This window comes from Elephantulus edwardii, unplaced genomic scaffold (assembly GCF_000299155.1).
Source record: "Elephantulus edwardii isolate Elephantulus edwardi_28Jun2011 unplaced genomic scaffold, EleEdw1.0 scaffold00161, whole genome shotgun sequence".
Lineage (NCBI taxonomy): Eukaryota > Metazoa > Chordata > Mammalia > Macroscelidea > Macroscelididae > Elephantulus > Elephantulus edwardii.
Window position 1 is genome coordinate 6,741,445 of NW_006399911.1, and position 26,735 is coordinate 6,768,179.

The 26,735-nt window shown below is 46.1% G+C and overlaps 1 protein-coding gene across 1 annotated transcript in view; it reads left to right on the top strand.

Moving 5' to 3' along the window:
• Positions 1–26,735, top strand: part of EEFSEC (eukaryotic elongation factor, selenocysteine-tRNA-specific) — a 384,789-nt gene that overhangs the window by 279,927 nt on the left and 78,127 nt on the right. Inside the window, exon 5 of the mRNA XM_006895177.1 lies at positions 18,949–19,599. Within this exon, the coding sequence (XP_006895239.1) occupies positions 18,949–19,599 (651 nt within the window). The remainder of the gene's footprint in view (positions 1–18,948; positions 19,600–26,735) is intronic.

The following is a 26,735-nucleotide window of genomic DNA, read 5'->3' on the forward strand; positions in this document are numbered from 1 at the left end:
AAGGGTGCAACAATGAATGAATGGAATCCCAAAATCTCTGTAGATGTTCATTGAAATGAAAAATAAACAACCTAAATTAAAAAAAAAAATTTGTGTCATAAATCCCAACCCCTGTCTAAACCTGTGGCCATGATCCCTTTTGGGAATGTTTTTTATTTATCATGATGATTAGACATTATTGATGTGGGGTATATTTTTTAAATAAAAATTTTTTGTGATATAAAAGAAAGAAGGAAGAGCATAAGATTAGTTAATAAGATAAGCATGCAAGGAAGTGCAGGGTAGGGGAAAGTGGATGTCATCCAACATCAGGTCTCCAAGGAACCAAGAAACAGAAGCTGAGAAGAGACAGGGACCTTCCCTCAGGATGAACAGACAAAGCCTTAGAACTAGCACCTTGAATTTGGTCTTTACGCATTTCACAAGATAACAAGGTCAAGATCAAGAATGGATGGTATTTAAGGTCAAAGCCCAAACTGCGCTGAAGACACTGGCAAAAAACAAGGCAGCAGGAATTGACTGTATACCAATTGAGATGTTTCAGCAAATAGATGCAACGCTAGTATTGTTCATTCATCTGTTCCAGGAAATCTGGAAGACAAGCTACCAGGCAAACGTCTGGGGGGGAAAAATGATAGATGATAGATAGATAGATAGATAGATAGATAGATAGATAGATAGATAGATAGATAATCCCTATTTGCACCTGTTCCAAAGAAAAATGAGCTAACAGAATGTGGAAATGATCAAGCAATATCATTAATAGCATATACAAGTAGCATTTTGTTGTGATAATTTAAAAATAGTTGCAGCAGTGCATTGACAGGAAAATGCCAGAATTTCAGTTGGATTTAGAAAAGGATGTATAATGAAAGATATTATTGCTGATGTCAGATGGATCTTGGCTGAAAGAAAAGAATATCAGAAAGCTCTTTACCTATGTTTTAAGAACTATGCAAAGACATTTTACTATGTAGATTACAGAAAATTATGGGTGGCATTGTGAAAAATGAGAATTCTCAAACCTTTATCATGCTCGTGTGCAACCTGTGCATAGGCTATGAAGCAATCATGCAGACGGGACAAGAGAATACTTCATAATTTAAATTCTACAAAGATGTGTGTCAGGGTTGTGTCCTCCCACTATACTTATTCAGGCTGTACACTGAACAAACCATCCAAGAAAGTGGCCTATATGAAGAACACTGTGTCATTATGGAAGGAAGAGTCAGTCATAACCTGAAATAGGCAGATGACACAGCCTGGCTTGCAGAAAATGAGTATGACTTGAGCACTTACAGGTGAAGATTAAAGACTGCAACCTTTAACATAAAGAAAACAAAAACCCTCACAAACGGACCATTGAGCAACACCATGATAAACCTAAAAAAAGGCTTAAAGTTGTCAAGAATGATATTTTACCTGGATTCACAATCAATACCCTTGGAAACAGCAATCAGGAAAATGAATGACATACTGCATTAGTCAAATCTGCCGCAAAAGATTAGTGTTGAAAAGTATGGATACCACTTTGAGGACTGAGGTCCTGACCCTTTTTTAGTCACTTTGTACATTTGTGAAAGGTGAATGAATAGTGGATAACGAGGACCAAAGAAGAATCAGTGTGCCAATGACTATTGTTGTTGTTGTTGTTGTTGTTTAGTGCCTTCGAGTCGCAGGCAACTTTCAGCCACCCTATGAAGTAGAGTCCCCAACATTTGTGTCTTTCATCCTCTCTCCACGCTCATATGGTTTCTGGAGGCAAGCTATTACGGAAGTGGATGCCACTCCTGCTTCCAAGCTTGTTTTAATCAGGGATCTCCAACCTACATTGTCTGCATTGGTTAACCAACCATTAACACATTTGACACATCAGTGTCACAGTGTTCAGCCTCACAGCAACCACAAGTTACCTCTATATGGCAAGTGGACACACCAGGGCTATACGACCTAGAGGAATGTTTGAACAAAAACAATAAAAGACAGGCCTGAGGGCCGCGGATTATGTCACCCACCTTTGGCTTGGTTGCATCGCTTTCAGTTCACTGGGCCAAGGGATCTCTCTAATGACTATTAGAACCAACAAATCTGTCTTGGAAGAAGCTCAACCAGAATGCTCCTCAGAATTGCGGATGGCCTCTTTCAAAGTATATATGTTGTTGTATAGTGTCGACTCAGAACTGACTCATAGCTGACCCTCCACTTAGTTTTCAGAAGCAGTGAATCACATAGAAGGTGACTGCCCATCTTTCTCCCACAGAACAGCTGGTGGATTTGAACTGTGTGCCTTTGGATTGACAGTGCAGCTCCTTACCACTAAGCCACCAGAACTCCCAGCTTCTTTTAGAGTATATATACTGTTTTGTAAATGTTTTTATGTTAATGACATGCAGTGTTCTATACTTTCTAGTTTTCTCTGTTATCATCAAGACTACCCTGTCAGTGCACACAGACCTGCTTTGATCTGCTGTGATGCTGGTTTGTGTTCACTAGTGGCAGTGGTTGTATGTATGTAGCCTGTCCTACTGATGTTTACTTAGCCAGTTTGCCACAATTTTATGATTACTTGCTTGATGACATGACCACCTTTCCTTTTTTGTATGTGCAAAGGTTTTTCCCTGGTAGGGAGTCAAGAAGTGGTGATTTTAGCTTTCCTTTTCCTGGAATTCAGTTCCCCAAGCTGTTTGGGGACCTGCTCTGGCTGGCAAGCTTGCAGGTCAGCCTAGACAGGATGGAGCTTCTGAATCCTTGGACATCAGTATAAGTGCTTCAGTATTAGTTTCCATCTTACTCTGGGCCCTGTCCTCATCACTCCCGTATTCACACGTGCGCGTGCGCACACACACACACACACACACACACACACACACACACACACACAAAACAAACAAGCAAACAACCCAAAAGAAATAAACACTTGACCCTGAACTCAATTGACACCTCTCAGTGCTTTCTCCACATTGCTCTGTGCTATCCTTAGTCTTCTCAACCTCACTGCATGGCATCATCCCTTGAGATCCAATTCACACCTCACCCCATCTCTGCTAGCCCCCGAGTCCCTGTGCTGGCCTTTCTCAGATGCCTCAACACACTGTATTCTGCATGATGCTGTGTGTGTGCTCGTGTCTACCAGTAAATACAGTGTGGAGTCATGGAAGGTAAGGGCCATGGCCTTCCCCCTCTGTGTCCTTGGGGTCGGCATGGTGCCTGGGGTGGAGCAAGTGCTGACTAAATGAGTGTTGAGTTAATAAACACAATCAAAGGGACAAGGGAGCCTCCTAGAGGTGATGAACCTTGGAGATTTCCCCCTTTGAAAGTCAACTAGTAAGATCAGAGGCATGCAGAGGGGCGGGGCTGAGCTGAGAGCTCAGATCTCTGCAGGGATGCACACTATAGCCTGAGAGAAGAAGGCTGGGTGATGAGTAGTAGGTCATCATGTGGCCAGAGCTGTGTACCTGGGAGAGGCCCTGACAGTGCCATGGAGAAAGTGAGGGCCTGGTGAGTGAAGACCAATCATGAGACAGGCAGAATCCAGAATCAGTCAGCCAGCCAACTAGAGGGATGCAGGAGATGAGGAGAAGTGTAAGGTTTGGCTCTTAGAATTGGGATAGAGCCAACCCTTGTGCATCAAGACTTAGTCATTTGCCACATGCAGAATCAATGCTGGAGTAGAGTCTTGAACATACCATCAGCTGCCCAGAAAACGAATCGATCTGTCTTGGAGAGGGTGAAACCAAGTCTCTCTCTCCTTGGAGGCTAGGATTTTGAAGCTCCGTCTCACATACTTTGGGCACATGCCCAGGAGAGACCAGTCATTGGAGAAGGACATCATGCTTGGAATAGTAGAGGGACAGCACAGGAGAGGAAGACCGCAGATAAGATGGATTGATACAGTAACTGGGGCAATGGGGGCTGGTGTGTCAGAACTAGTGAGACTGGCTCAGGACAGCTCAGGGTTCAGAGCTGCTGTACATAGGGTCACTATGGGTCGCAGATGACTCGATGGCATACCAGACACTTGGCATGTACCACTTCCTTAGATCTTCACAGCCTCCTTGTAACTGGGTCATCACCGTATTTCTGATGAGAAGACAGACACTGAGAAGGTACACAAATGGAAGCACATTTCTAAGCTCAGTTGGCCTGGCTCCCACCCTGTACATATTCACTAAGAGGAGGGGGCAGGCTGGAAAGGCTAAGGTGATGGTGGAGCACAGGGCAAAGTCTGGTCCAGAACACATCTGGAATATATCTTGAATGAGTGACCAGGACCACCAGTGTGCAGGTGGGCTAGATGTGTTGGGGAGAGGGGCCCTCTGGACCCAAGGGTCGCCTGTGAGCCATGGGTGGCCCGCCCTTTCCTCATGTTGTAAGAACAATCATGGAATGCCATAAAACTGTTTTAGTTTCGTGACTGTAAGGCTCCAAGTTGTAATAAATATGAGTAAATGATAATAAATTTATAAAGAAACTCAGTTCTTGGCGTCACAACTGCTTAATATCCCTCTGAATTAAAGGCACACAGTGCTGTGTGGGTGTCCCACAGGGAGTAAGCCCCAGCCAGAGGCTGCCTGTAGGGGGCCCCGCATTGTCAGAAGTCACAGTGAATGAACCCTTTACATTGTTGTCCCACCAAGACTCCATGGCGAGGTGCCAGGGTGCAGCATTAGCACTTCTGATGATACTGTTTTCTGATCTATCTCAAGGAATAATATGAGGCTGAGTTTCAAAACGCATTTAGAACCCATCAGTCCTCAGTCCCCTTAATATCAGTCATAGCACCCTGAGTTTGAGCAAACACAGGTTATTCTGCATCTTGGGAATATCAGTAGTGAGAATGCAAGTTGGCATTCTTCTAGTCTTCCTCCTCCTCCTCCTTATTAATGATGATGATGAAGATGAGTAGGCATCATGCACTCCACAGCTGTCCCCAGGACCCACCGAGGTGGTTTCTCCCTACTTGCTCCTGCCCTTGTCTATCTTTGTCAATGCTGCTCTGTGCTAATTGTCTGTTGCTTGTATGTGTCTGGTCAGGACAACAGTGCCCCTTACTGTCTGATGAACTAAAGGGGTTTTATCCATGAGCTTGCTGGACTTCACTGAGTGACTCCTGCATTCCAGCAACAGAGGTGGACAGATCAGCCTGTGACTTTGCCAAGGAGCTCAGTGGGTGGATAGGCAGGAATCTAAAGAGGCAGAGACCCCAGCATGTGCCAGAGATGTAGTAGAGTAGCAGCAGGCTTGAAGCTGAGATGTGGGTTAGGGGGCCGGGGGGTGAGGGGTGCTAGAAGTAGAGGGAGATATGCTAATCCCAGGTTAATCCCAGCAGCTGGAAGGTGGTCCCTGTCTGTCTCAGAGCTGTGAGATGACATAATTGGGAGTGGACTTGGCAAGAGTGTAGCATGCACTTGTAAGTGCCATCAAGTAGAGTACAACTCATAGCAAACTTATGTACAGCAGATCTGAACCCTGTCCTATCCTGTGCCGTCCTCACCATCTCTAACATACTGGAGCCCATTGCTACAGTCACTGGGTCTATCTGGTTGAGGGTCTTCCTTTCCTTTACCATCGCTCCACCTTCCCAAGCGTGATGTCCCTCTCCAGGGAATATCCTCTCCTAGCAACATGCCCAAAGTATGTGAGACAAAGCTTTCTCACTCTGGCTGTACTTCTCTAAGGCATATCAGTTTGTTCTTTTGTCAGACCATGGTATGTTCAGTAATCCAGTACATAGTATAAAGGTATCAGTTCTTACATGTAGAGGTGAAAAGAAATGAGGACCTAGCTAGACCATGTGAGGCTGGTGGGACCAGCTTGTCTCAGAGGACCAGGGGACATAAAAGATCCACCATGGGGACAACATAGCCCAAGTTGTGTTTTGATAAGGTAAGGCTTCAGGCCTGAGTGAGCCACCCATCCTGAGCTACTAATTTGTGTGAGTCTTGGCTCAGTCTCAGAGTTCACCAGGGCGTGGGGCAAGAGCAAAGGAGCCGTGCTAGCTGCTCTGGTGGCAGATTCTGGGCCTGGCCCAAAGACAGTCCAGCCTTCTATCAGGCGTGTCTCTCAGCTTTAGCCTTTCTCATTCTACCCCAAAGCTCAGAAATGGGTTTTTTTTTTTAAAATAAATAAATAAAAATAAAGCTTTAATTATATGGGAAATAGCTGAATCAAGTGTTGGTGTAATTAAATTTAAAGTTTTATGATATGACAAATACATGGAGGGTGGGCTAGGAGGAGGAGCACACAACTTTCTGGCAAGTATCTGGGCACTTTTACGGTTTTCTTTTCTTGTAGCAACTGGATGTTATTGAGCAAGGCCTTCCCCTGGCCTGTGACAAATGGCCAAGCCCACCCTTCCTCCCTGAGCCAGCACTGTTTGGTTCAGGGATCAGGGACTGTAGGAGCCACGAGGCTTCTGGAAACCAGAGGACACAAGCTGTGTGTCATGCAGTGACAGGAGGGAGCATTACCCACAGCCCTGGGCACAGTATCAGGTGGGCTGCATCCAATCTTAGAGATGGAGGGCTAGAAAGGAATTAGCTGGACAAAAGGGCTTAAGGAGGAATGCAGAAAGCCATGCAGGTGGGGGAAAGGCCCCACGTGGGTGCCGGAGCTTCACCGAGCGTGCTGTATGAGCATAGAACGCTGACCTGGCGTAGACGTGTGGGGATGGGGCTGGGAGCGAATAGACAGAGATAAGCCTTTTCTACGATCCTGCTCATGTGTCCTTAGATATTGGGGAGGCCCCTCAGGAGCCTCTCTTCCTTCTCAGTTGAGACATTGCTGTATCTGAGCCAAGGTCCTGGCTTTTTTTCCTTTTCCCCTAGAAAACCCTCTAGTCAGTCTGTAGTACCCCACTGCTATGGCAGGAAGGCCTTGCTCAGCCGAGCTGTGGCCCCACTCTACACATTCCCACCCAGGAATTAGCTCGCTCCAGCTACATTCTTGGTATGTGTGTGAACACGTGCACACAACCGCTATCACGCGACTGTGCTCATAGTAAGTCGCAGCTGATGGAAGTTGTGGTTTTCATAGGAATAAATGCTAGAAAACAGTCAAAAAGAACAACACAGATCTGTATGTATCCCAAGGATCCTTGGTGGTGCTATCATTAAAGCACTTGGCTTCCAACCATCAGTTCAATGGTTCAAAACCACTAGTCACTTCATTAAAGGAAGGTAGGTAGTTTACCTCCATAAAAATTTACAGCCATTAAAAATAACTGTCATGAGGCAGTTCTACTTTGTCCTACAGGGTGGCCCTAAGTTTTATAACATTAATTAGTGTTAATTAATGTCATTAATTACAATATCTGATTGTTGTTTCTTCTTCTCAGAGTCAGCCACAGTTTGTTATGATCCACACAGTCAAACACCTTTGCATAATCAATAAAACAGAGATAGACATTCCTCTGGTACTCCCTGCTTTCAGCCAAGATCCTTCCAACATTAGCTATAATATCCCTAGTACCACGACCCCTTCTAAACCCAGCCTGGACTTATGGCAGTTCTCTGTTGATGTGCTGTTCCAGTTGTTTTTGGATAATCTTCAAGAGAATCTTGCTTGCATGTGATATCAGTAATATTGTTGGATAATTTCCATACTCTGTTGGGTCATCTTTCTTTGGACTGGGGACAGATATAGATCTCTTCCAGTCACTTGGCCAAGTGGTTGTTCTCCAGATTTCTAGACACAACTTGGTGAGCACATCTAGGGCAGCATCTGTTAGTTTAAATATATCAATTTGTATACCATCAATTCCTGGGGCCTTATTTTTTGCCAATTCTTCAAAGCAGCTTGAACTTCTTCTTTCATCACCATAAGCTCTTGCTCATAGAATGGGAATCCCAGAACATTTGATTGCGCTAGTGCAAAACCTATACTTGAACCAGAAGGCAATCGTCAGAACAGAGCAAGGAAACACTGCATAGTTCAAAATTGGGAAAGGTGTATGCCGGGGATGTGTCCTATCTCCATACCTTTTCAACCTATATGCAGAAAAGATTATCTGGGAGGCTAAGCTGTATAAGGAGAAGTATGGCATCAGGATTGGTGGAAGATTCATCAACAATCTGTATTATGCAGATGACACAGCCTTGCTTGCTAAAACTGAGGAGGACCTGAAGCACTTGCTGCAGAGGGTCAAGGACTGCAGCCTTCAATATGGACTGAAGCTCAATATCAAGAAGACAAAGATTCTCACCACAGGGCCAATTGGCAGCATCAGGACAGATGGTAAAGAGATTGAGATTGTTCACAGCTTTAGTTTGCTTGGCTCCACAATCAACACTTTTGGCACCAGCAGCCAGGAAATGAAAAGATGCATTGCAATGGGGAAAGTCTGCTGTTAGGGACCTCTCCAAAGTACTGAAGTGCAGTGGTGTCACTCTGGAGACTAAGGTGCACCTGATACAGGCCGTGGTCTTTGCAATCACTTTCTATGTGTCAGAGAGTTGGACAATGACTAGGGAGAATAGAAGAATTGATGCCTTTGCGCTGTAGTGTTGGAGAAGAGTTGAACATACCATGGACTGTTAAGAAAACAAACAGGTTCATCCGGGAGAGGGTTAAACCAGACTGCTCTTTGGAGGCAAAGATTCTGAAGCTTCTTGTGACATACTTCGGACATGTTGCAAGGAGGGACCAGTCTTTGGATATGGATGTCATGTTTGGGAAGGTGGGGGGATAGCGCAGGAGAGGAAGACCCTGTATGAGGTGGATTGATTCAGTGACTGGGGTAGTGGGGGTAGGTGTGTTGGAGCCAGTGAAATTGGCACACGTTAGAGCAGGGTTTAGGGCTATTTACATAGGTTTGCTTAGAGTCGCAGTCAACTCGACGACACATAACAACAATAATTGTTTTTTGGTGGTGCCTAGTAAGAGAGAGTGCACTGCAGTCCTGAAAGCATGCAGTTCAAATCCACTAGCTGCTCTGCAGAAGGATGAGCATTCTCCTCTCATGTGATTGTCTCAGAAACCCTCCACTGGGTCAGGTATGGGTCAGCTCCTACTCGATGATACACAACAACAACAGCATATTCTTTAGGGAGCTCTGGTGGCCTAGTGGTAAGAAACTGTGCTGCAACCCCTAAGGCACACAGTTCTAATCTACCAACTGCTCTTCCTGTGTAAACGGCTTCTGAAAACCCATTGGAGGGTTAGTTATGAGTCAGTTCTGACTTGACAATACATAACAACAACAATTAGCTACTCCTCATCTGAAGAACCAAAATGATTTGTGAATTTCATTCAAATAAAAAAAATAAGAAATGTAAAAAAATGGCAGTGCAGGAAGGAGTTAAGACGGAAGAAAATGAAACATTAAAGTATTAAACTATGCCAGCAGTCAGGAAATCAGGAGACATATTGCACTGGAAAAGCCTGTAAGTAGGGACCTTTCCAAATTATTGAGGAACAGTGATGTCAGCTTGAGAACTAAGGTGCACCTGATACAGGCCATGGTCTTTTCAGTCTATCACCATGTATCTGAGAGCTGGACAGTGAATATGGATGACCGAAGGAGAACTGAAGCTTTTGAACTGTGGTGTTGGAAAATAGTGCTGAAGATCCCATGGACTGCCACAAGTACAAATAGATGTGTCTTAGAGAAGGTGTAGCCAAAGTGTTCCTTGTAGGAAAGATGATGAAGCTCCATCTCACACACTTTGGGCATGTTGCTAGGAGTTGTTAATCCTTGGAGAGAGACATCATGCTTGGGAAGGTGGAAGGATGGTGAAAGAAAGACCCTCAACCAGGTAGGTGGGTTGACACAGTGACTGTGGGAATGGTCTAGAGTGTGTCAGAGATTGTGAGGATGCCACAGAATAGGACAGTGTTCAGACTGGTTTTTCATAGGTTTGTTATGAGTCATACTTGATGGCACCTAACAAGAAAAAGATACCATTCAAGAATTACTGGGGGCACATGTTTAAAGTGCTGAGTTGCTAAAGGGAAAGGTTGGCAGCCACCTGCTACTCTGTGGGAGGAAGATATGACAGTTTTGTAACCTTGGAAGTCCTACAGGTTAGTGCTGCTCCATTCCAATGGGGTGACTGTGAGGGGAATTGACTTGATGGCATACTATGTGTTTGCTTGTTTATGGTACCATTTGCATCAATTACAAACATGTACTTTGTTCATGGATAAAAGATATGAGAATTAATGTGTAAAACAGAAGAACACCTCAAGATATCATGAAGGTAATTGCTGCAGGGGAGAAAGAAGAGGTTTGAGCTAGGGTCTCGACTTACCCAGGTTAATCTTAATGGTCAGTCCCAGGTGATGGAGACACAGATGGTTATGCCACTTGACTCACCTTACTTTTCTGAATGTTTTTAATTTCTCTGAAGACAAGTTGGTGAGTGCTGAGTCTCTGCAGACAACTCACCCAGGTCAGGTAGCACCTCAGGCGTGGTGGAGAATGGGGATGTAACCAGTGAGGGAAGCCGGCTGCCTCCAGAGCCCACACAGTGTCGTTTGTCCTTGTGCAGAGTTCTGACCTTGTGTGTGTGTGAGAGAGAGAGTGTATGTGTGTGGTGTGATGTGATGTAATGTGATTAATGCATTAAGCAGGAGGAACATGTCTTATCTGTACACAGCCTAGCTCGAAGAAGAGGGAAAACTAAGAGCAGCCAAATTGAAACCTTATTAAACAAAATTGGTTAGGTCTGATGGAGCCAAACCTAGACTGATCTTTAAAAGCTTATTTCATTTTTCCCCTCCGGTCTGAACCTCTTTGAATTGAAGTAACTGATCCTGCTGTAAGCTTATTAGTGTCAAACCTTGTGTGCTTCTTTTCCTCTTCGATTTACATTTTATTAAGTAATGATAAAGTTGCAAGGCCCTAACTCTAGCCTTTGGCACTGCCAGGAGCTTCCAGGCTCATTAATGAAACAAAAATGGATAATAGAGGTCCAATCTCATTACAGTCAATACCATTATTACAAAAATCTCTGCACATCAGAGAGGCTGTGAAGCACAAGGCCATTACGCAGTCCTCCCAGGCATCTGTTGATTCTGGAGAATGCCAGGAGGAGCCAAATGCCTGCTCTGTGTTACAGTGGGTGACCTGTCAGGTGCCAGCTCAGCTCTTGCCCTGAGTAGTCATGTCTATAAAAGACTTGCTGTGTACTGAGTGAGTCACCATCCTGAATGTTAGTTCCTCTCGGGAGTCCACAGGAGATGCGTCATTATGGTGCAAGGTAGTGAAAGAATATAGGCTTCAGTGTCAGATCCAGAGGCGTGCCACAGATGTCAGCCCCTGGGGGCCTTCATTTCCTTGTCTGTAAAATGATTTATATTGTTGACCATCAGAAAGGTGGTAGTGAGAATGCAGTGAAATCAGGTGTATGAAGCTTACTCACCTGGTACAGTACCAATAGATGTAAGGTTCTAGTATTTTTGTACTGTCTGTAGATTGGGCTCAAGGTAAAAGAATTACATTTATCCGAACATTAACTGTTCCATGAAAGGTGCTACAGGGAGCAGAGATGAACAAATTATATGATTCCTACCCTCGAGTTTCTTACATTAGGAATTTTCAGTAATATCAGAAAGCACGTCGTAAAGAGAGATCAGATAATCCTAGGTACATTATCATGCAGACTCCTCAGAGTGCTAGAAAATGAAATAAGTTGCAAGTATTCAAAAGACCAGAAAGAACACAGGAGCCAGAGAACAGAGAGAAGATACGCTTGTTCATTTTTTTTTTTTTTGGTTCAGCCAGCAAACACATCCTGTGTGTCTGCCCTGTGCTGGTAAAACTGTGCTCACTAGAAAGAGAAAATAGACATGGATGGGAAGAGAGGGAGGCAGGTGAGAAGTCAGCCCATGGCCTTGACCGTGGGAGGCCTGAGCCAGGGGCAGCAGAGGGATAGTGAGCTTGGGCAGCAGCAGAACTTGTTGCTGCAGAGTCAGAGCTAACTCGTATCTGATCCTCCAGCTAGTTTTGCTCATTTTTCTCCCTTGGAGCAGCTGGTAAATTTTAAACCACCTGTCTTTGAGTTGGCAGCGCAACTCTTTACCCTCTACAGCACCAGAGCTCCTAGCTTTAGGCGGGAGGAAAGAGTTAGGGCTGGACGTGGGAGTCAGACTCTTCTGAGTTCAAACCTTACTTAGGCCATTCCTGAATTACATGGTAGCCTCATATCATTGCTTCTCAGCTTTGAGGTATGGGAGGAAGTTCCTGCTCAGGAACTGGACCCATCCCTTTTCTAAAGGGTCCCGCCCCAGAAAGCCCATCTCCCTACTCTAAGACCACCTATTGGGTTCAGGGTGTGTAGCATCAACACTGCCTATAATTCTGTATCTGTTGACATGAGTGGACCTCTCACTGACTCTGACCTTGAAGAGCCTGACAGGAGCTGGAGGAGGGCTAGGCCCAACACCCTCACCCTGTGCACGCTTGCTGCTCAGCTGGCTAGCGGAGGACACAGCATCAGGCTCGCCTAGCCGTCTTGACACTCATTGTCCCAAGTCTCAGTCTTATTTATTTAGAGACCTTGAAGACATAAAAAAACCCCCCAACAAACCACAACTCAGTTTCTTCATCTATAAAATTGAATGTAAAAATATTGACCTGCCTCGTAGAGTTTTTATGAAGAGCAGCTGACCCAGATGATGGTAAAGCTCTTCTTTTAGAGAGGACCAAACTGCTTACCCAGCATGAACTTGAGTTTTAAAAATTATTTGTCGGGTTGATATATTCCTTTCTCCCTCCCTCCATTCTCTCCTTCCCTCTCCAGCATGCTAACCTCTAGGGAGAAGGGAAAGACAGGCAGAAAGGGGTCTGTGTGAGGCAATTCCAGTCGTACTGCTGTAGTATTCAGTAACAGCCCTGTTTCCCAATGTGCCTACTCAGGCTTCTAACTGCTCCCACCACCAGGCTCGTTGGCAGGTCTCACTCAGCCCCTGCTCCTGCCCGGTTTGGCAGGCTCCTCATCCTTGGGATTGTCTGGAATCGGGCCCAGGGGCTAGTTGTCAGGCTTCCTCAGCGTGCATTTATATCCCCATGGGCCTTGGTGAGTGTGCGTGTCCTCGACTGAGAATGGGGGGTGCCCGGGGGCAAGGACAGTGTCTCTGCTTATTTTACAAATATCCACTGAGGTCTCTTGAGACAGAACGGTGGAGAAAGCTAAGGCCTTGTTGTCATGGAGGTTACACTCCAGTGCAGGAGAGACAGCCAGTAATACAATGAAGAGAGCACCAGTCAGAGAAATCAAGAAGTGCAAAGGCTCTGGGGTAGGAGCATGCTTGCTGTGTTTAGAGAACAAGAAGCCTCTTGTCGCTGAAGTGATGTGAGTGAGGCTAAGAGGAATAGCCAGTGAAGGCAGAGGGCTAGGTCCTAAGGCCTGGTGGGTCTTGAAAGAGATTTTTAGATTGGGAGGCCCCTGGGGAGTATGGAGATCCACGTCAATATCAGGCCCTCCAGTGTTTCAGTGGACCAACTGTAGCTGATCTGTGGAGAATAGACTCTAGCCAGAAAGCTGCCATCATTGAAGCAGGTAGGGAGCTCAGCATCAGGATGGAAGGCTGGAGGAGAGGAAACGTCAGATTTTGAGTCTCTTTTGGGTATGAGAGAGAAGAACAAGAGTGAGGTTTTCACCTGAGTGATGGGAAACCTCTCATTGCTCATTGCCAAGTTGTAACTAACTCATGGCTGACCTCCCACTGGGTTTCCAAGGCTGTGGGAAATGCAGGGAAGGAGGAGACTTCTCATCTTTCTCCCTCAGAGTCACTGGTGGATTTGAAGTACCAGAGAGGCATGGTCTTGAGGTTATCTGCTCAATTCCCTACAGTCCACACAAAAAGGAGAAAATAGGGAATGATGTTTTTAGACCAAGTGAGCTTGAGGTACCTGCCAGACATCCAGGCAGAAACACTAACAGTTGGTAAGTCTGTTCCTAGTGCCCCAGCTTCAGCCTCCCCCCTGCATGCAGACTGCAGGGCTGTCTTCGAGCTGTCTCAGATAGACCCTGTTTCTGTTACCTGTTGCTCCCTTCCCACAACCCCGAACCCCCCACACCCTTCACTGGCTCTTCCTCATATTATTGACATGTCAACCTAGACAGCTCCTTAGACTAGATGCCCGGGTACTCTGCTTGTCTGTCTCTCACTTACCCCACCTCAGCTTGTCACCCAGAGCCCATCAACTACTGTAAAAATAGGTCAGTTCTCTGAGCACCTTCCTTACTAATTTCCCTCTTCCCTTTCACCTTTCATGGACTTCTCACAATCCATTCTCCATACTCTGTCCAAAATAATTTCTTGGTTGACCCCACCTACTAGTAGTAGCTTATTGTGTCTCTAGCCTCACCTGCCACATGCCTAGCCCCCTCCTCTGCTGCCTCACCCTAGTATTGCTGAACTTTGCCCCCTCCCGGGAATCCTGTGTCCCCTTCCCTCCATTAGTCTGCTCTCAACTGAGGTACCACCTCCTTAGAGAAGTCCTCCTTGACTACTCAGAATGAATTAGGTTCCCAACCACTCTCTCTCACTGTACCCTGTTCTCTTGTTCTCCTAGAACCTTCCCTCAGTGTTGGAAACACTTCCCCCAACACATTTATTAATTGATGACTTCTTTAATGTCTGTTTTCCCCTTGATACAGTAAACTCCATAGGCTCTAAACTGTGTCTGTTCGGCTTGTTTAGGTATTATATCTAGGCCTGGGAGAAACTTACTCTTTGTTGAATAGCATAGCCACGAGGAAATATATGGTGAATGAATTGAATAAATGGAGAGAGTCTTTCCAAGTTGCTTAGAAAGTCAGTGTTGTAAAGGAAAACCTGTTTTCCTTTCCCCAGTCTTTGCTTGATAAAACGATCTGTTTTCTATCCTGTGTGTGTCTCCTAAATAGGATTTTCTATTAAAATATACTCTGTTAAAATATGTGTAGTGACACTCTCTCTGTGCTCCTGGGTGAGTGGCCCTGCAGTGCACCAAGTCACCCTGTCCGCATCTTTATCTGCTTCACAATTTCCTGTCACAGCCCCTAAAATCTTGATTTGCACAGTTATTTGTCTTTCTGTTCTTCTCGGTGCCCTCATAAGACATTCTTTATTATTTCAGTCCTAAGAACACGAGCCTTGTTGAAAGAAGAACATGCTTGGAATAAAGCCTACTTGGAGTGCAGCTGGATGGGTGGGGGTGGGCTGCTGGCAACCTCCTCAGGGAAGCTCAGACACAAGGATCTTTCAAGCCCTGGCAGGTCTGAAATCTCAGCTTGGTGCTCTGCCAGGTGTGCTTTTGCCATGAGGGCATTTCACCTCCAGAATCAGATGTAGTCACTTGCTTCCGATGGAGTGTGTATCTAGGTCTGCTGTGAGCAGGGTATGTTCACAGTTCCCGACTTGCTGAGGAGACACATATTATCTGATAGGAAAATGGAGTGACCTAGTGATGCCAAGTGGAGGTGACGTGTGTCAGTGCAGTCTCTTCTCCACTGAAGGATTTGTACGTTGGTACTTACTTTGTCTAGTAAAGTAACTTTCTCTTTCTTTCTCACTCTTGTTGCTGTCAAGTCAGAACCAACTCATAACTCATCCTCCAGTGGGTTTTCTGTGGCTGTAAATCACCCAGGAGGAGATTGCCCATCTTTCTTAGAACCACTATGGGATTTGAAGCACTAAAAAGAGTCACTTTGGAGTTTAAAGTGCAGGTCCCTACAGGCTGCTCCATGGGAGCTCCAAAGGAGACTAGCCATCCAGGATGTCTTGGCCAGGGTGTGCCTCAAGGACCCCCTGTGCATGTAAACCAGGCAGGAATTCATTATGACATGTGCCAGTAAAACACTGGGAACCACCCAAGAGCACAGTGGTAGGAAACTGGACTGTGATGTGTGGTGGATATACACAGTGTGCTATATGGATTGTCAGTGAATGAGCTACAGGCACTTGAAACTACTACAAGGACAATTGTAGTTTTGGAACTAGTATGAGGCTCCTTCATAAAGTTCATACACTTGAATGAAAGTGTTTTTATTGGGCATATATATTACTTACATATGTCATAAGTCTCTAGCAGACATATATAAAAAGAGAATGCTGTGTGCCAAGTCCCAGGTGGTGATTACCTTCAGCTGTGGGAAGGTGGGGAGGAATGCAGAGAAAGATGCTGAGTTTGAGTGGTTTTTGTTCTTGGGGTGGCTGATGAGTTCCTGGGTATTTATCATATTGTTATTTAAATTGGTAGATAAATAGAGGCAGGGATGGCCCTGTAAACCAGCATTCAGCAATTATAGCACTATATGATAAGTGATGCGCAGAGAAATCTGAGGAGAACAGAGGTCGCTCTGGCTGAAGTAGCTGGAGAAGCCCTTCCAGGAGGTGTTCACAGCAAGGGGGTCAGGCATGAGTAGAGATTTTTCCAGGTGAAGAAATTCTAGGCAGAAAGAGTATCATGAACTGAGCACAGAGATACACGGGCTCTGAGGCGTCAAAGAGCTGTCCACATCTTTTTGAGCTGTGGCTTAGGCGGCTGAAGGACATGGCAGGTCGGAGAGTTCTGCCAAGTTGGACAAACTGGTAGAAAGCTTTAACTAAAGGGTGCAATAGGGTGCTAGATCCAGCTCTGTCAGCTGGGGCTTTGGTGCTGCATCTCTCCCTCACCTCCATCCCTTAACCCTAAGTTTCTGTTGAGATTTTTCTGCTTACAATAACCAAAAGATTTGGGGGGGGGGAAAATAACCATGATGTAGAAGTTAAGAACCCCGCACAGAATTTCATTCTCAGATATTTAGTTAGTTGCCTGGAGGAGGGTGGTGAGTGGGTCTGGGGTGAGGATAGAGCCAACCAAGGAAGAGTGCGGGAGCAGGTGCTTCCAGGGGGCTGGTGTCATCCTTACTCCGGGGTGTCTTCCTGAAAAACTCATTTTCTCACTGTTTCCCAGACCCTTTCAGAGTGGGTTCATCTTTCTGATTTATTTTGGATGTGGCTTTTGAAATCCTGCTTCTCCTTTTCACCTGATCTCTTGGTCAAGCAGTCAATGATCTTTTCAGAAACAATTGAATATTATAAATTTCTAGGAAAGGTCCTGTGCTTTTGGCCTGTTGGCAGTTTCCCCCTTCACCCAGGGAGAGAATCCGTGACCCACACCCTCAGACTTTCTGACATATGTTGTGTGCAACCTAATGTCAAATTGTCTTCGACTTAGCAACTTTTGGTGGCACTTACTCTGAAACAGGTTCCCTGCTTGGTGAAACGGAAATCTGTGAACAGAATTTCAGCTTATCTCAGAGAGAGTGGGTCATCTTCAGGAACATTCATTTATTTTGTGAACATTTATTAGGATCTTCCCTGTGTCAGTTTCTTATTTACAAGCTGTGGATGCAGAAATTTGCCCCTTGTATTAGTCAGTGTGATCTTTTTTATTTTTGGTGCTCCCAAGTTTATTGAAAATATTACAGCACAGCAGATAGATTCAAATGGCTCCACGTGGTGTTTTGAAATTCATCCCAGCTGTGGGCTGAGTGACCTGCAGGTTGGACAGACTGCCAAAGTCCAAGAGTTTCAGCATTTCCTTAGTATCAGGATCTACTTCAATGATCTCCTGATCCAGGACTGAAACCTCTGGTACATAATTCTCTCTCCTCCTCCTGCAGCTTAATGGAAATGCCTCTCACAGGCCTTCTCTGAATCCTCTTCATTAAATGTGTGACATAGCCTGCTATCTTGCTCCGGAGCTTCTTGCTGGGAATAATGGTGATCTCCTCACACACACGTTTGTTCATATGGAAGTCATTACCCAGGCGCGTGTAGTATTTCTCAATGATGACCCAGGAGCCTTCTTCACCGTTTTGATGTGAACGTGGCCCATGTTGGCGAGTCCTTGGTGAAAGAGTCAGTGTGATCTTTAAAGCAAGTGAGATTGGCTTACTCCTTTCTCTGGAACCCTCACTTTCTCCCCTGGTATTTAGACTAAAAGTCTAGCTCCTTTCTATGGTCTTCTGGCTTCCTAAACTGCCTACTCAGCTACCAGCCTGGTCTCCTCCTGGTGTGCCCCCTTCAGCCTGCTTGAACTCTTCCAACACTTTCTTGTTTCTTAGACTTACTGAGCTTCTTCCCACTTGGGAGCCTTTGCACTTTGAGGTTCTGTCTTTAGGATTCTCTTTCTCCATATCATCTCACAGCTGACTACTATCACCAGGTCTTCATGTAAACAGCCACTCTGCTAAGCCTCAGGAACAGACTTTAGGCTTCTGGGTCTGAACAGGGATAAAGTCAGTGCTTTGCACCACGAAACGTGTTAGTATTGCCTTTTGTTTCTCTAACTCCTCTACCTATTAAAGCCAGCCGTGCACCCCTCAGTCATTCTCAACCATGTTTCTAGATGCCACACTCATTGCCAGTAGGCCCCTTCTGCCCATACCCTGGACAGTACTTGGCCCCCACAGCTCTCACTATGGCATGAGTGAGGTGTGCCCTTCCTTTACAGACTCATTGGCAGATAGACAGACAGTGGCAGGCTGTGTGTGACTGGGGCCAGGGTACCACCCGGGACAGGGACAAACCCTGTCATGAGGGCCTGGACAGGCTTTTCGGAGCATCCGTGCTGACATGGCCATTAGAAGACTGATGGGCATGGTTCAGCAGGCTGGGGACAAGGAGGCCACACTGCATAGCAGCAAAGAGAGGAATAGAGCCAAGAGAAAGCTGAAATGGTCAATTGAGGGGGAAAAAGTGTGGTAGACTTGGAGCCCAATGTGTGTGGAATTGGGGGTTGTGAGGAGTAGCAGCTGGACCACGATTGGGTTGCTGTGAGCACTGCTCAGAAGACGAGAGGCTCGAAGAATGAGACCTGGCCCTGCAAGGGTCTCGGCCTTGAGAATAGACTCTCCCATGGGCTTTCAGGTTGGCCCTACTCTATACGAGGGGTCTGACCAAGCCCCCTCAGCAAGTGTGCCCTTGGGGTCTCTCTGTGACCCATTTCTCACTTCTCTCTTTTCCTTGCAGGTGGTAAAGAAAGTTAAGTCAATGCAGATGTTCCACATGCCCATCACATCAGCCATGCAAGGAGACCGACTGGGCTTATGTGTGACCCAGTTTGACCCTAAATCGCTGGAGCGCGGGCTGGTGTGTGCTCCCGAGTCCCTGCATACCATCCATGCAGCCATTGTTTCCGTGGAGAAGATCCCGTATTTCCGGGGGGCCTTGCAAACCAAGGCCAAGTTCCACATCACAGTGGGCCACGAGACAGTCATGGGGCGGCTCATGTTCTTCAGCCCGACCCCCGAGAACTTCAGCCACGAGCCTGTGCTGGACTCGTTTGACTTCTCGCATGAGTACCTCTTCCAGGAGCAGTTCCTGTGCAAGGACCTGGTGCCCACAGATGGCAGCGAGGCCAACCAGCAGGCTGGTCAGACCACGGAGGGCCAGTGCCCCCAGCAGCAGTGGGCCCTCGTGGAGTTTGAGAAGGCTGTCACCTGCCCTCGCCTCTGCCTGCTGATCGGCTCCCGGCTCGATGCCGACATTCACGCAAACACCTGCCGGCTGGCCTTCCACGGGACCCTTCTGCACGGGCTGGAGGACAAGCACTATGCCGAGAGCTCTCTGCCCAAGCTGAAGGTGTACAAGCTGAAGCACAAACAAGGCCTCGTGGAGCGGGTGAGTCCCCTCCCTGCCCCTTTTCTAGGCAGCACAGGGGTCCCCCACTCCCCACTTGCAGTGAAAACCAAGGAGGCCTCTTGGTCCACACCTCTCCCAGACAGAAACTGGGCCCTTGGAGGGGGGCAGTCTGTCTGCCATGGGCACTGCTTGACTGAGCGCCTCTGCCTCACTTCCGTGCCCTCTCTGTGACAGGGTGGCCAGCCCTCCCACACAAACCCTCTTTGGAAGACAGTGTTTAGCACCTAGCCAAAAGCCAGCGCCGGCTTCCCTGAACTTAAATGGGAAGCTGCCCCTTCCTTCCCACTGTCATCATTAGGCTGGCAAGTTGCCCACATGTCCCCTGAGCCAGTCAGTCAGGCTTGTCCTCAGCCAGGAGGGTTAATGGTGGCCAGGGATGCCAAGAAGCAAAAGGTGGGGAGGTGTGAGAGGAAGACAGAGTGGGAGTTCAGGGCCGCTAGCTTTTCTGGATAGGGTATTGATGTGTGCTCTTCCTGGGTGCAGGTCTGAGGGAGGGTGCACCCATCTAGCTGACAAGTGTGTTTCAGAGTAGGCAGAATGCAGTGATCTTTGAGCCATGCAGGTACAGAAGCCCTTTAATTTCCTTCTCTGGAATCCATGTCCTCTGTTCTTAAACAAGTAGGTGAGTGGGTGATGACAGAACGCTGTCCCAGCCTCCCTGTCCCTGAGGCTAACCCTAAGGTTCAGACCATTGTGGGCCAGTGATGATGTGTGTCCCAGCACTTAGCTGATGGCTACCTGACTCAGAGCCAGCAGTGCCGGTGGTCCGCGTGTGAGACTGGGACTGGAGCCTTGCAACTTTGACCCTGAGGCTTACAGATGACCCTTTGCACCCTTCCTGACCTCCTCCTGGGCCTCTGTCTAGCATAACATCAAGCACAACATCTGGCATTAATGAGTGCTCAGGAGGGCACCCTGGCATGAGGTGCTAGACAGTCTTGTGGCTCACTAGCTCTCTGTCCTTTTCTGAGACCCAAAAGAATCTCCCCCGGAATTCCCACCCAGATCCACCCCTCCTGTCTGACCTCAGGGATTCTTCTTTTGGAGCCCTCATTCACAGCTCCCTTTTTGCTCCAAGTGCTCAGGCTTTACCCACTTCTTCACTTGACCTGGTCTCTAGTGGCTTCCTTCCTAATAGTGGTGATCCAGCACTCAGGACTGGGCCTCCCTGCCCTCCTCGGCTCTCAGGAGCACCTGGCACTCACTTGTAGACCCAGCCCAGCTAGGACAACTCAGGGTCCAACTGGACCCCAGACTTCTGAGCATCCCACAAGATGTTTATTGAAGATGAAGTTGATAAAGTATGTGTTGCTTGTTTGTCCAACTTGATTTATTAGTGATATTATAGCATGTAATTATTCTGTAATACAGTGTTAATACAGGGTCCTATGTATGGGAATGTGCACTGTCTGGTGGCCCATGCAGACCTGTCCATGGAGAATGGGAAAGGTTGCCTGAGAAGAGCAAAAGTGCTCCCTCAGTGATACAGGCTATGTGGGATGAAAGGACATGCCACCAATTTACCCTCACTGAGAGCACCAGGCTTAGCTTAGAGATCAAGAGATGGAGGCCCAAGAGCCCCAGACGTGTAAACAATGCTGAGCCATCCAGGCCCCTTCACCTTGGGCAACCATGATGAAAGAGACTGGAAGGAGAGATCCTGTGAGCCAAGGCTTTGATGTGGGGAGAGGGATCCCCAAAGCTCCTGGCGGACTTCTCTATGGGTGCTCAGGCTGGGAGCGCTCCACTCCTGGCACCCATGGTTCTAGCTAAAGGACAATTGTTCTGATGCCCAAAGAGGACTGGGCCTCCTGCACACACCAGCCTATGTTCCTCCTACCCCATTCTTTGTATTAATCACCTTCTGTGTGCCACGTATGTGCTAGATGTTTGGCATTTATTACTCTGATCTTTATAAAAAACCTGAGGAGTAGGTATTTTTCTGACTTTTTTCCCCCCAAATTAAGTGGATGACTTACAGCTTCTTAAAATAATATGTAAAATATTTGGGGAAAATATTTTGTGGTAAGAAAAACAAAACAAAACACAAGAAAAGCCCCAAACAACTCAAGAGAAAAACTAACTCAACAAAATCCACTTTTCTTCTCACTGTGATGTCAAGGCTTTGATGAAGGGAGAGGGATTCCCAGATCTCCTGTAGGGCTCTTGCAGGGGTGCCTGGCTGTCAGGGATGGTGTCAGGAATTGAACTGTGTGTCCCACCAAAATAGCTTGGCTAGAGCATGATTCTCCGTGTTATGTAATGGCCCTGTGTAAATCCTAACCTCTATTAATGAGGTGGATTAAAGGCATATACGTAATTACACATTCATCCCATGATATGATCTGAGATGTGATTAGCCAGTCACTTGTAAGGGGACTAGAGTGGGATGTCCCACCCTTAATCAGGATGCAGACCTGAGCTCACCGAAGAGGGAACAATGGCAGTCATCACTTTCTGCCATTCGATAAATAAAAGGAGAGAGAAGCCAGCAGAGAGAGACCTTGAAGCTACCACCAAAATGAGCTAGCAGTGGCACTTGTCCTTGGGTTCCTGCACAGAAGGCTTCTTCCAACAGAGAGAAAGCCTGCCTGTAGAGCCAGCGCCCTGCACTTCAGTCTCTAGCCTCCTTAACTATGAGAGAATACATTTCTATTTGCTAACATCATCCACTTGAGTTCTAGCGATAACGCAGACACCAGGTCCTCTCCCTAAAGACCACCCAGAGAGGGAGGTGGCTTGCCCAAAGCCCCATTATGGGTAAAATCCAGATTCGAACCCAGGACTGGCTGACGCCTGAGGTCTTGATATCCCTGCTAGCTGGTTCCTCTGGTGTTGAGAGGCATTCTATATTCTTGAGGAGCTGGCATCTCCTTGCTGGGAGGCAGATGCAAGGGCCTCCCCTGTAGCTCTCCTACCTGGTTAGGTCTTCAAGCTACTGCACTCAGCCTTGTGTGGACTGGCTTCCAGCATTGGCTCTGCTGTGTTATAGCTGTGTGCCATGAGCAGCCATCTTGAGCTCAATCCCATTGTCTTATTTCAGTGACAAAAAAAAAACACCAAAACCAACAGATCTCAGAGAGTTGTTTTGAAAGAGCCAAACATAGCACCATGGATCTTTCTAGCTCAAGTGATGCAAAAAGGGCTCTACCTATGCTGGGTAGATGGCCTAGCTGCTGCTCTTACAGCAGTGGGCCAGACTTGTTCTGAGTCTGGCACTGTTTGCTGCTTTGAGCAGAGCCCCAGTTGTCCAGTGACATTACAACTTCTATAAGGAAGAGAGGCTTGGGACAGGCTGGTGAAGTGGGAGACTCACTCCTGTCTACCAGCCCTCACATGGACAGTGGGGCTAGCCATGTGGCCTCGCTCTGCCTTGGCCTCCTTCCCTGTGAAGTAATGGTTGTAACAGATTCTGCACAGTACCCCTGAGATCAGGATGGTTATGGCAGGATGGCACTTGAGGTTCTGAGGTTAATGGTTGACTCCTGCCAGATACTTATAATATTATTATTGTCAACTTTTAGAGTCGGAGTAGTAAATTCCTGGAAATTGCAGCCAGAGGGTCACTTCACTCCCTTCCCCTGGGTTCTGTTATCTCTCTCTAAAGCATAGAGTGCTGCTTTCCTTTCTCGAGTCCACTGGTGACTGTCTGGAGTCATCCAGGTCCCGATGGAAGCAGCATGTGTTAGGGAGGGGGCTCAAAGGCAGTTGTCTCATAAGAATGCTTGTCCAGTTAGGGTCCACACGAGTGCCTTCTGCTCATCTTTCTCATGGAGCCTGAGTTCTCAAAATATCCATCATAACCACTGCCCAGAAGTTTCCAGGAGGCCTGGGTATCTTGAGATGGTCAAATTGAATCTCCTGGGCAGGTTCTTCCCTGCATGGCAAACAAATTCCTAGACATATGATCTAGTGAGGAAAGGAGCAGGGTACTCCTAGCTTGATGTTGGGGGCTTGACCTGCCTCAACTATGTTCTGACTGCTCCGTGGTGCTGCCTCTGCACTGGCTGCTTCCACTGACAACAAGAGATCTCAGTAGTCTCTAAGCCTTTCTATCTCTCTGATCATCAGTGATCTTTCTAGCTCCATTCTGATCATGCTTCTCTCTGTGGAGAAATGTCTCTTGGTTCCTGTCTATCTGAAGGTAAAGTGCTCTGATGATGCCTGCCAGAGCCATCCCCAGGTGCCCCTAAACTTCAGGATCAGGGTGTACACATGCTCTTCTCCTTCCAGCCGCTCACCCTCAATCACAGCTCTTGTCGCCCCATCTCTCTTGCCTTCTCCAGGCTCTGCACTGGATGGATCCTTGTCTGCATCTTTCATTTGAGCCCTTCAGGCTTGTCTTAGCTCTGGGTCCTACGTCTTTCTGCCTCACTGTGCAGGGAAGCACTGGAGGTATGAGAGTGTGCTCTTTCCAAGCAGAGTTCAAGGTAGTGAAATGGGAGCTCCAGTTATGGCCCATGATTATGTGAACAAGATTGCTATGTGTGTAACTGGAAAAGCCCCTCACTAAGAATGCACACAGAAAGTTGTACACACAGCGGAAAGTGACGCCTTCTCTCCTAGAATGTGTGGACAGTGTTGTACTGTACACCCTCCTGGAAGGGACCTTTCTTGCCTAGAATGTATGGACAATGTTTTATTACAGACACAGCTGGAGGGGGGCCCTGACAATGCATGGACGAGGTTATGCTATAGACATGACTGGAAAGGAGTCTTACCCAGTTGCAGACAAGGATTTTGCAAGTCAGGGTTCCAGAGACCTGGAAGGGGTGGAGGGATTGGCTTTAAACCTTAGCTCGTTCCAAACCTACAGTATAACCTTGGGTAATTTGCTTCTCTGAATTAAGTTACTTGCCTTGTGAAGGCTTTATTTGAGACAAAAACACAGAGAGAAATGAGTAGAAATAAAGGGACCTCAGTCCCATCAAGAAAGAAGAAGAGCTGAGAACAGAGCATGTCCTTTGGATCCAAAGCCCCTGTGCTGAGAGTCTTCTAGACTCAAAGGAAGATTGATGCAAAGACAAATGGAGATCCCTGAGAAATACCAGCCCACAGATGTTGAAAGGAGGCAAAGACCTTCTTCCAGAACTAATAGAGCACCCAGGACCTCTCTTGGAGCTAATGCCCTTGATCTGGACTTCTGGCCTCCTAAACTGTGAGAAATAAATTTCTGTTTGTTAAAGCCATCCACTTGTGGCATTTCTGAGATAACTAAACAAAGATGTTATTCATTCATATGTTTAACAGTTCAGAGTTCCTACATTTGTCCTGTGTTCTATACTTTGAGTTATAGTAAGGTAGACAATGAACTTGTCCACACAAAGGAGAGAGAGATCTATAAATTAGACACTTTCAATCTTGATAAGTCTAGAAAGAAATTAACACTGTTAGGCAATTCTGAAGTGTTAAAAGATATTGCTTTTGACAGGAAGATGCTAACTCTCAGCCTTCCCGGCCTTTCCTTTACTTCCTGTGTTCTGCCTCTCCTGTTCACATTGTAAGATGCCCAAGTACTCTAGCAGGTGCAACTCAATTCATTGACAAACCTACCAGACTACAGTGCACTGGCCAAATGTAGTACCAGCACATGCCAAGAATCTAATTATCTTGAACAAGTTTGTTTTCTGTGGGTTTGGGTGAAGGATAGAAGTGCTGGTGCAGTCAGTCATAACTTAATTAACTCACCATCAGTTAGTTAATTTGTTTGGCTAACAAATGAGCTACTCAAATTTATTTTGGTTGCAGCCGTATTTTATTTTGTAAAGAAATCCTGCTAGGATGAAATACAGTCGTCTCCTCTTACCATACAGGGATACGTCTCAAGACTCCATGGATGCCTGAAACCAGAGATAATATTGAATCCTGTACTTGCTGTATTTTGTGTCATGTGTATATACCTATGATAAAGTTTAATTTATAAATGAGTCCTAGTAAGAGATTAACAGTATAAACTAATAGGGGGAAAAGAGCAGTTATAATAATATACTGCACAAAAAACTATGTGAATGAGGATAGTGCAAAATTTCATCATGCTGTGTACTCATTTAAATATTCTTGGGCCAGGCTTGATCATGGGTAACTGAAACTGTGGCATCAGAATTAAAGGAAGACCTACTAATAACAGCTCCATTAAATAGATGACACAACCTTGCTTGCTCAAAGTGAAGAATACTTGTAGCTCTTATGAAAAAGATCAAAGATTATAGCCTTCAGTGTTGATTGCACCTTAACATCAAGGAAAAAAAAAATCCTCACCACTGGACCAGTAGGCAATGTCGTGATAAATTGAGAAAAGATTGAAGTTTTCAGGGATTTCATTTTCTTGGGCCCATAATCAACACCCATGGCAGCAACAGTCAAAAATTCAAAAGACATATTGCATTGAGCAATGCTTCTGTCACGGACTTCTTTAAAGTGGTAAAAAGCACAGATGCCAGTTTACAGACTAAGATGTACCTGATCCAAGTCAGGATATTTTGAATTGCTTCAAATGCATATGAAAGTTGAACAATGAATAAGAAAGAGTTGATGCTTTTGAATTGTGTTGGTTAAGAGTATTGACTATACCACGGACTGCCAAAATAATAAATCTGTCTTAGATGATGAGCAGTCAGAGTGCTCCTTAGAAGCTTTATCTCAACATACTTTGGGCATATTATCAGGAGAGAACAGTCTTGGGAAAAGAACATCATACTTAGAAAAGTGGAGGGCCAGTAAAGGTGAGAAATACCTTTAATGAGGTGAGTTGACACAGTAACAAATAGTGGACATAGCAGGGATTGTGAGGTTGGAGCAGGATCGGGCAAGTTTTCAGGCTGTTGTACAAGGGCTTGTCAAGAATTGGAGTCAACTCAACAGCATATAACAACAACAACAACAACAACAGAAATACAGACAGCTAAACAACCAATAAGGGGACATGGCTTTTCATTTTCTAATGTATCTGATCCTTGTTTTCCATGAGTTGGAAATATTATATTGGAAATATTGTATTCTGTTAATTCCAAAATTTAAAATAAAAAACCCACCATTCATTTTAGGCCCACTATATGCTTTTTTATTACAATGAAATGTGCAAGGAGTTGGAGTCAGAAAATCAAAAGGGCCGAACT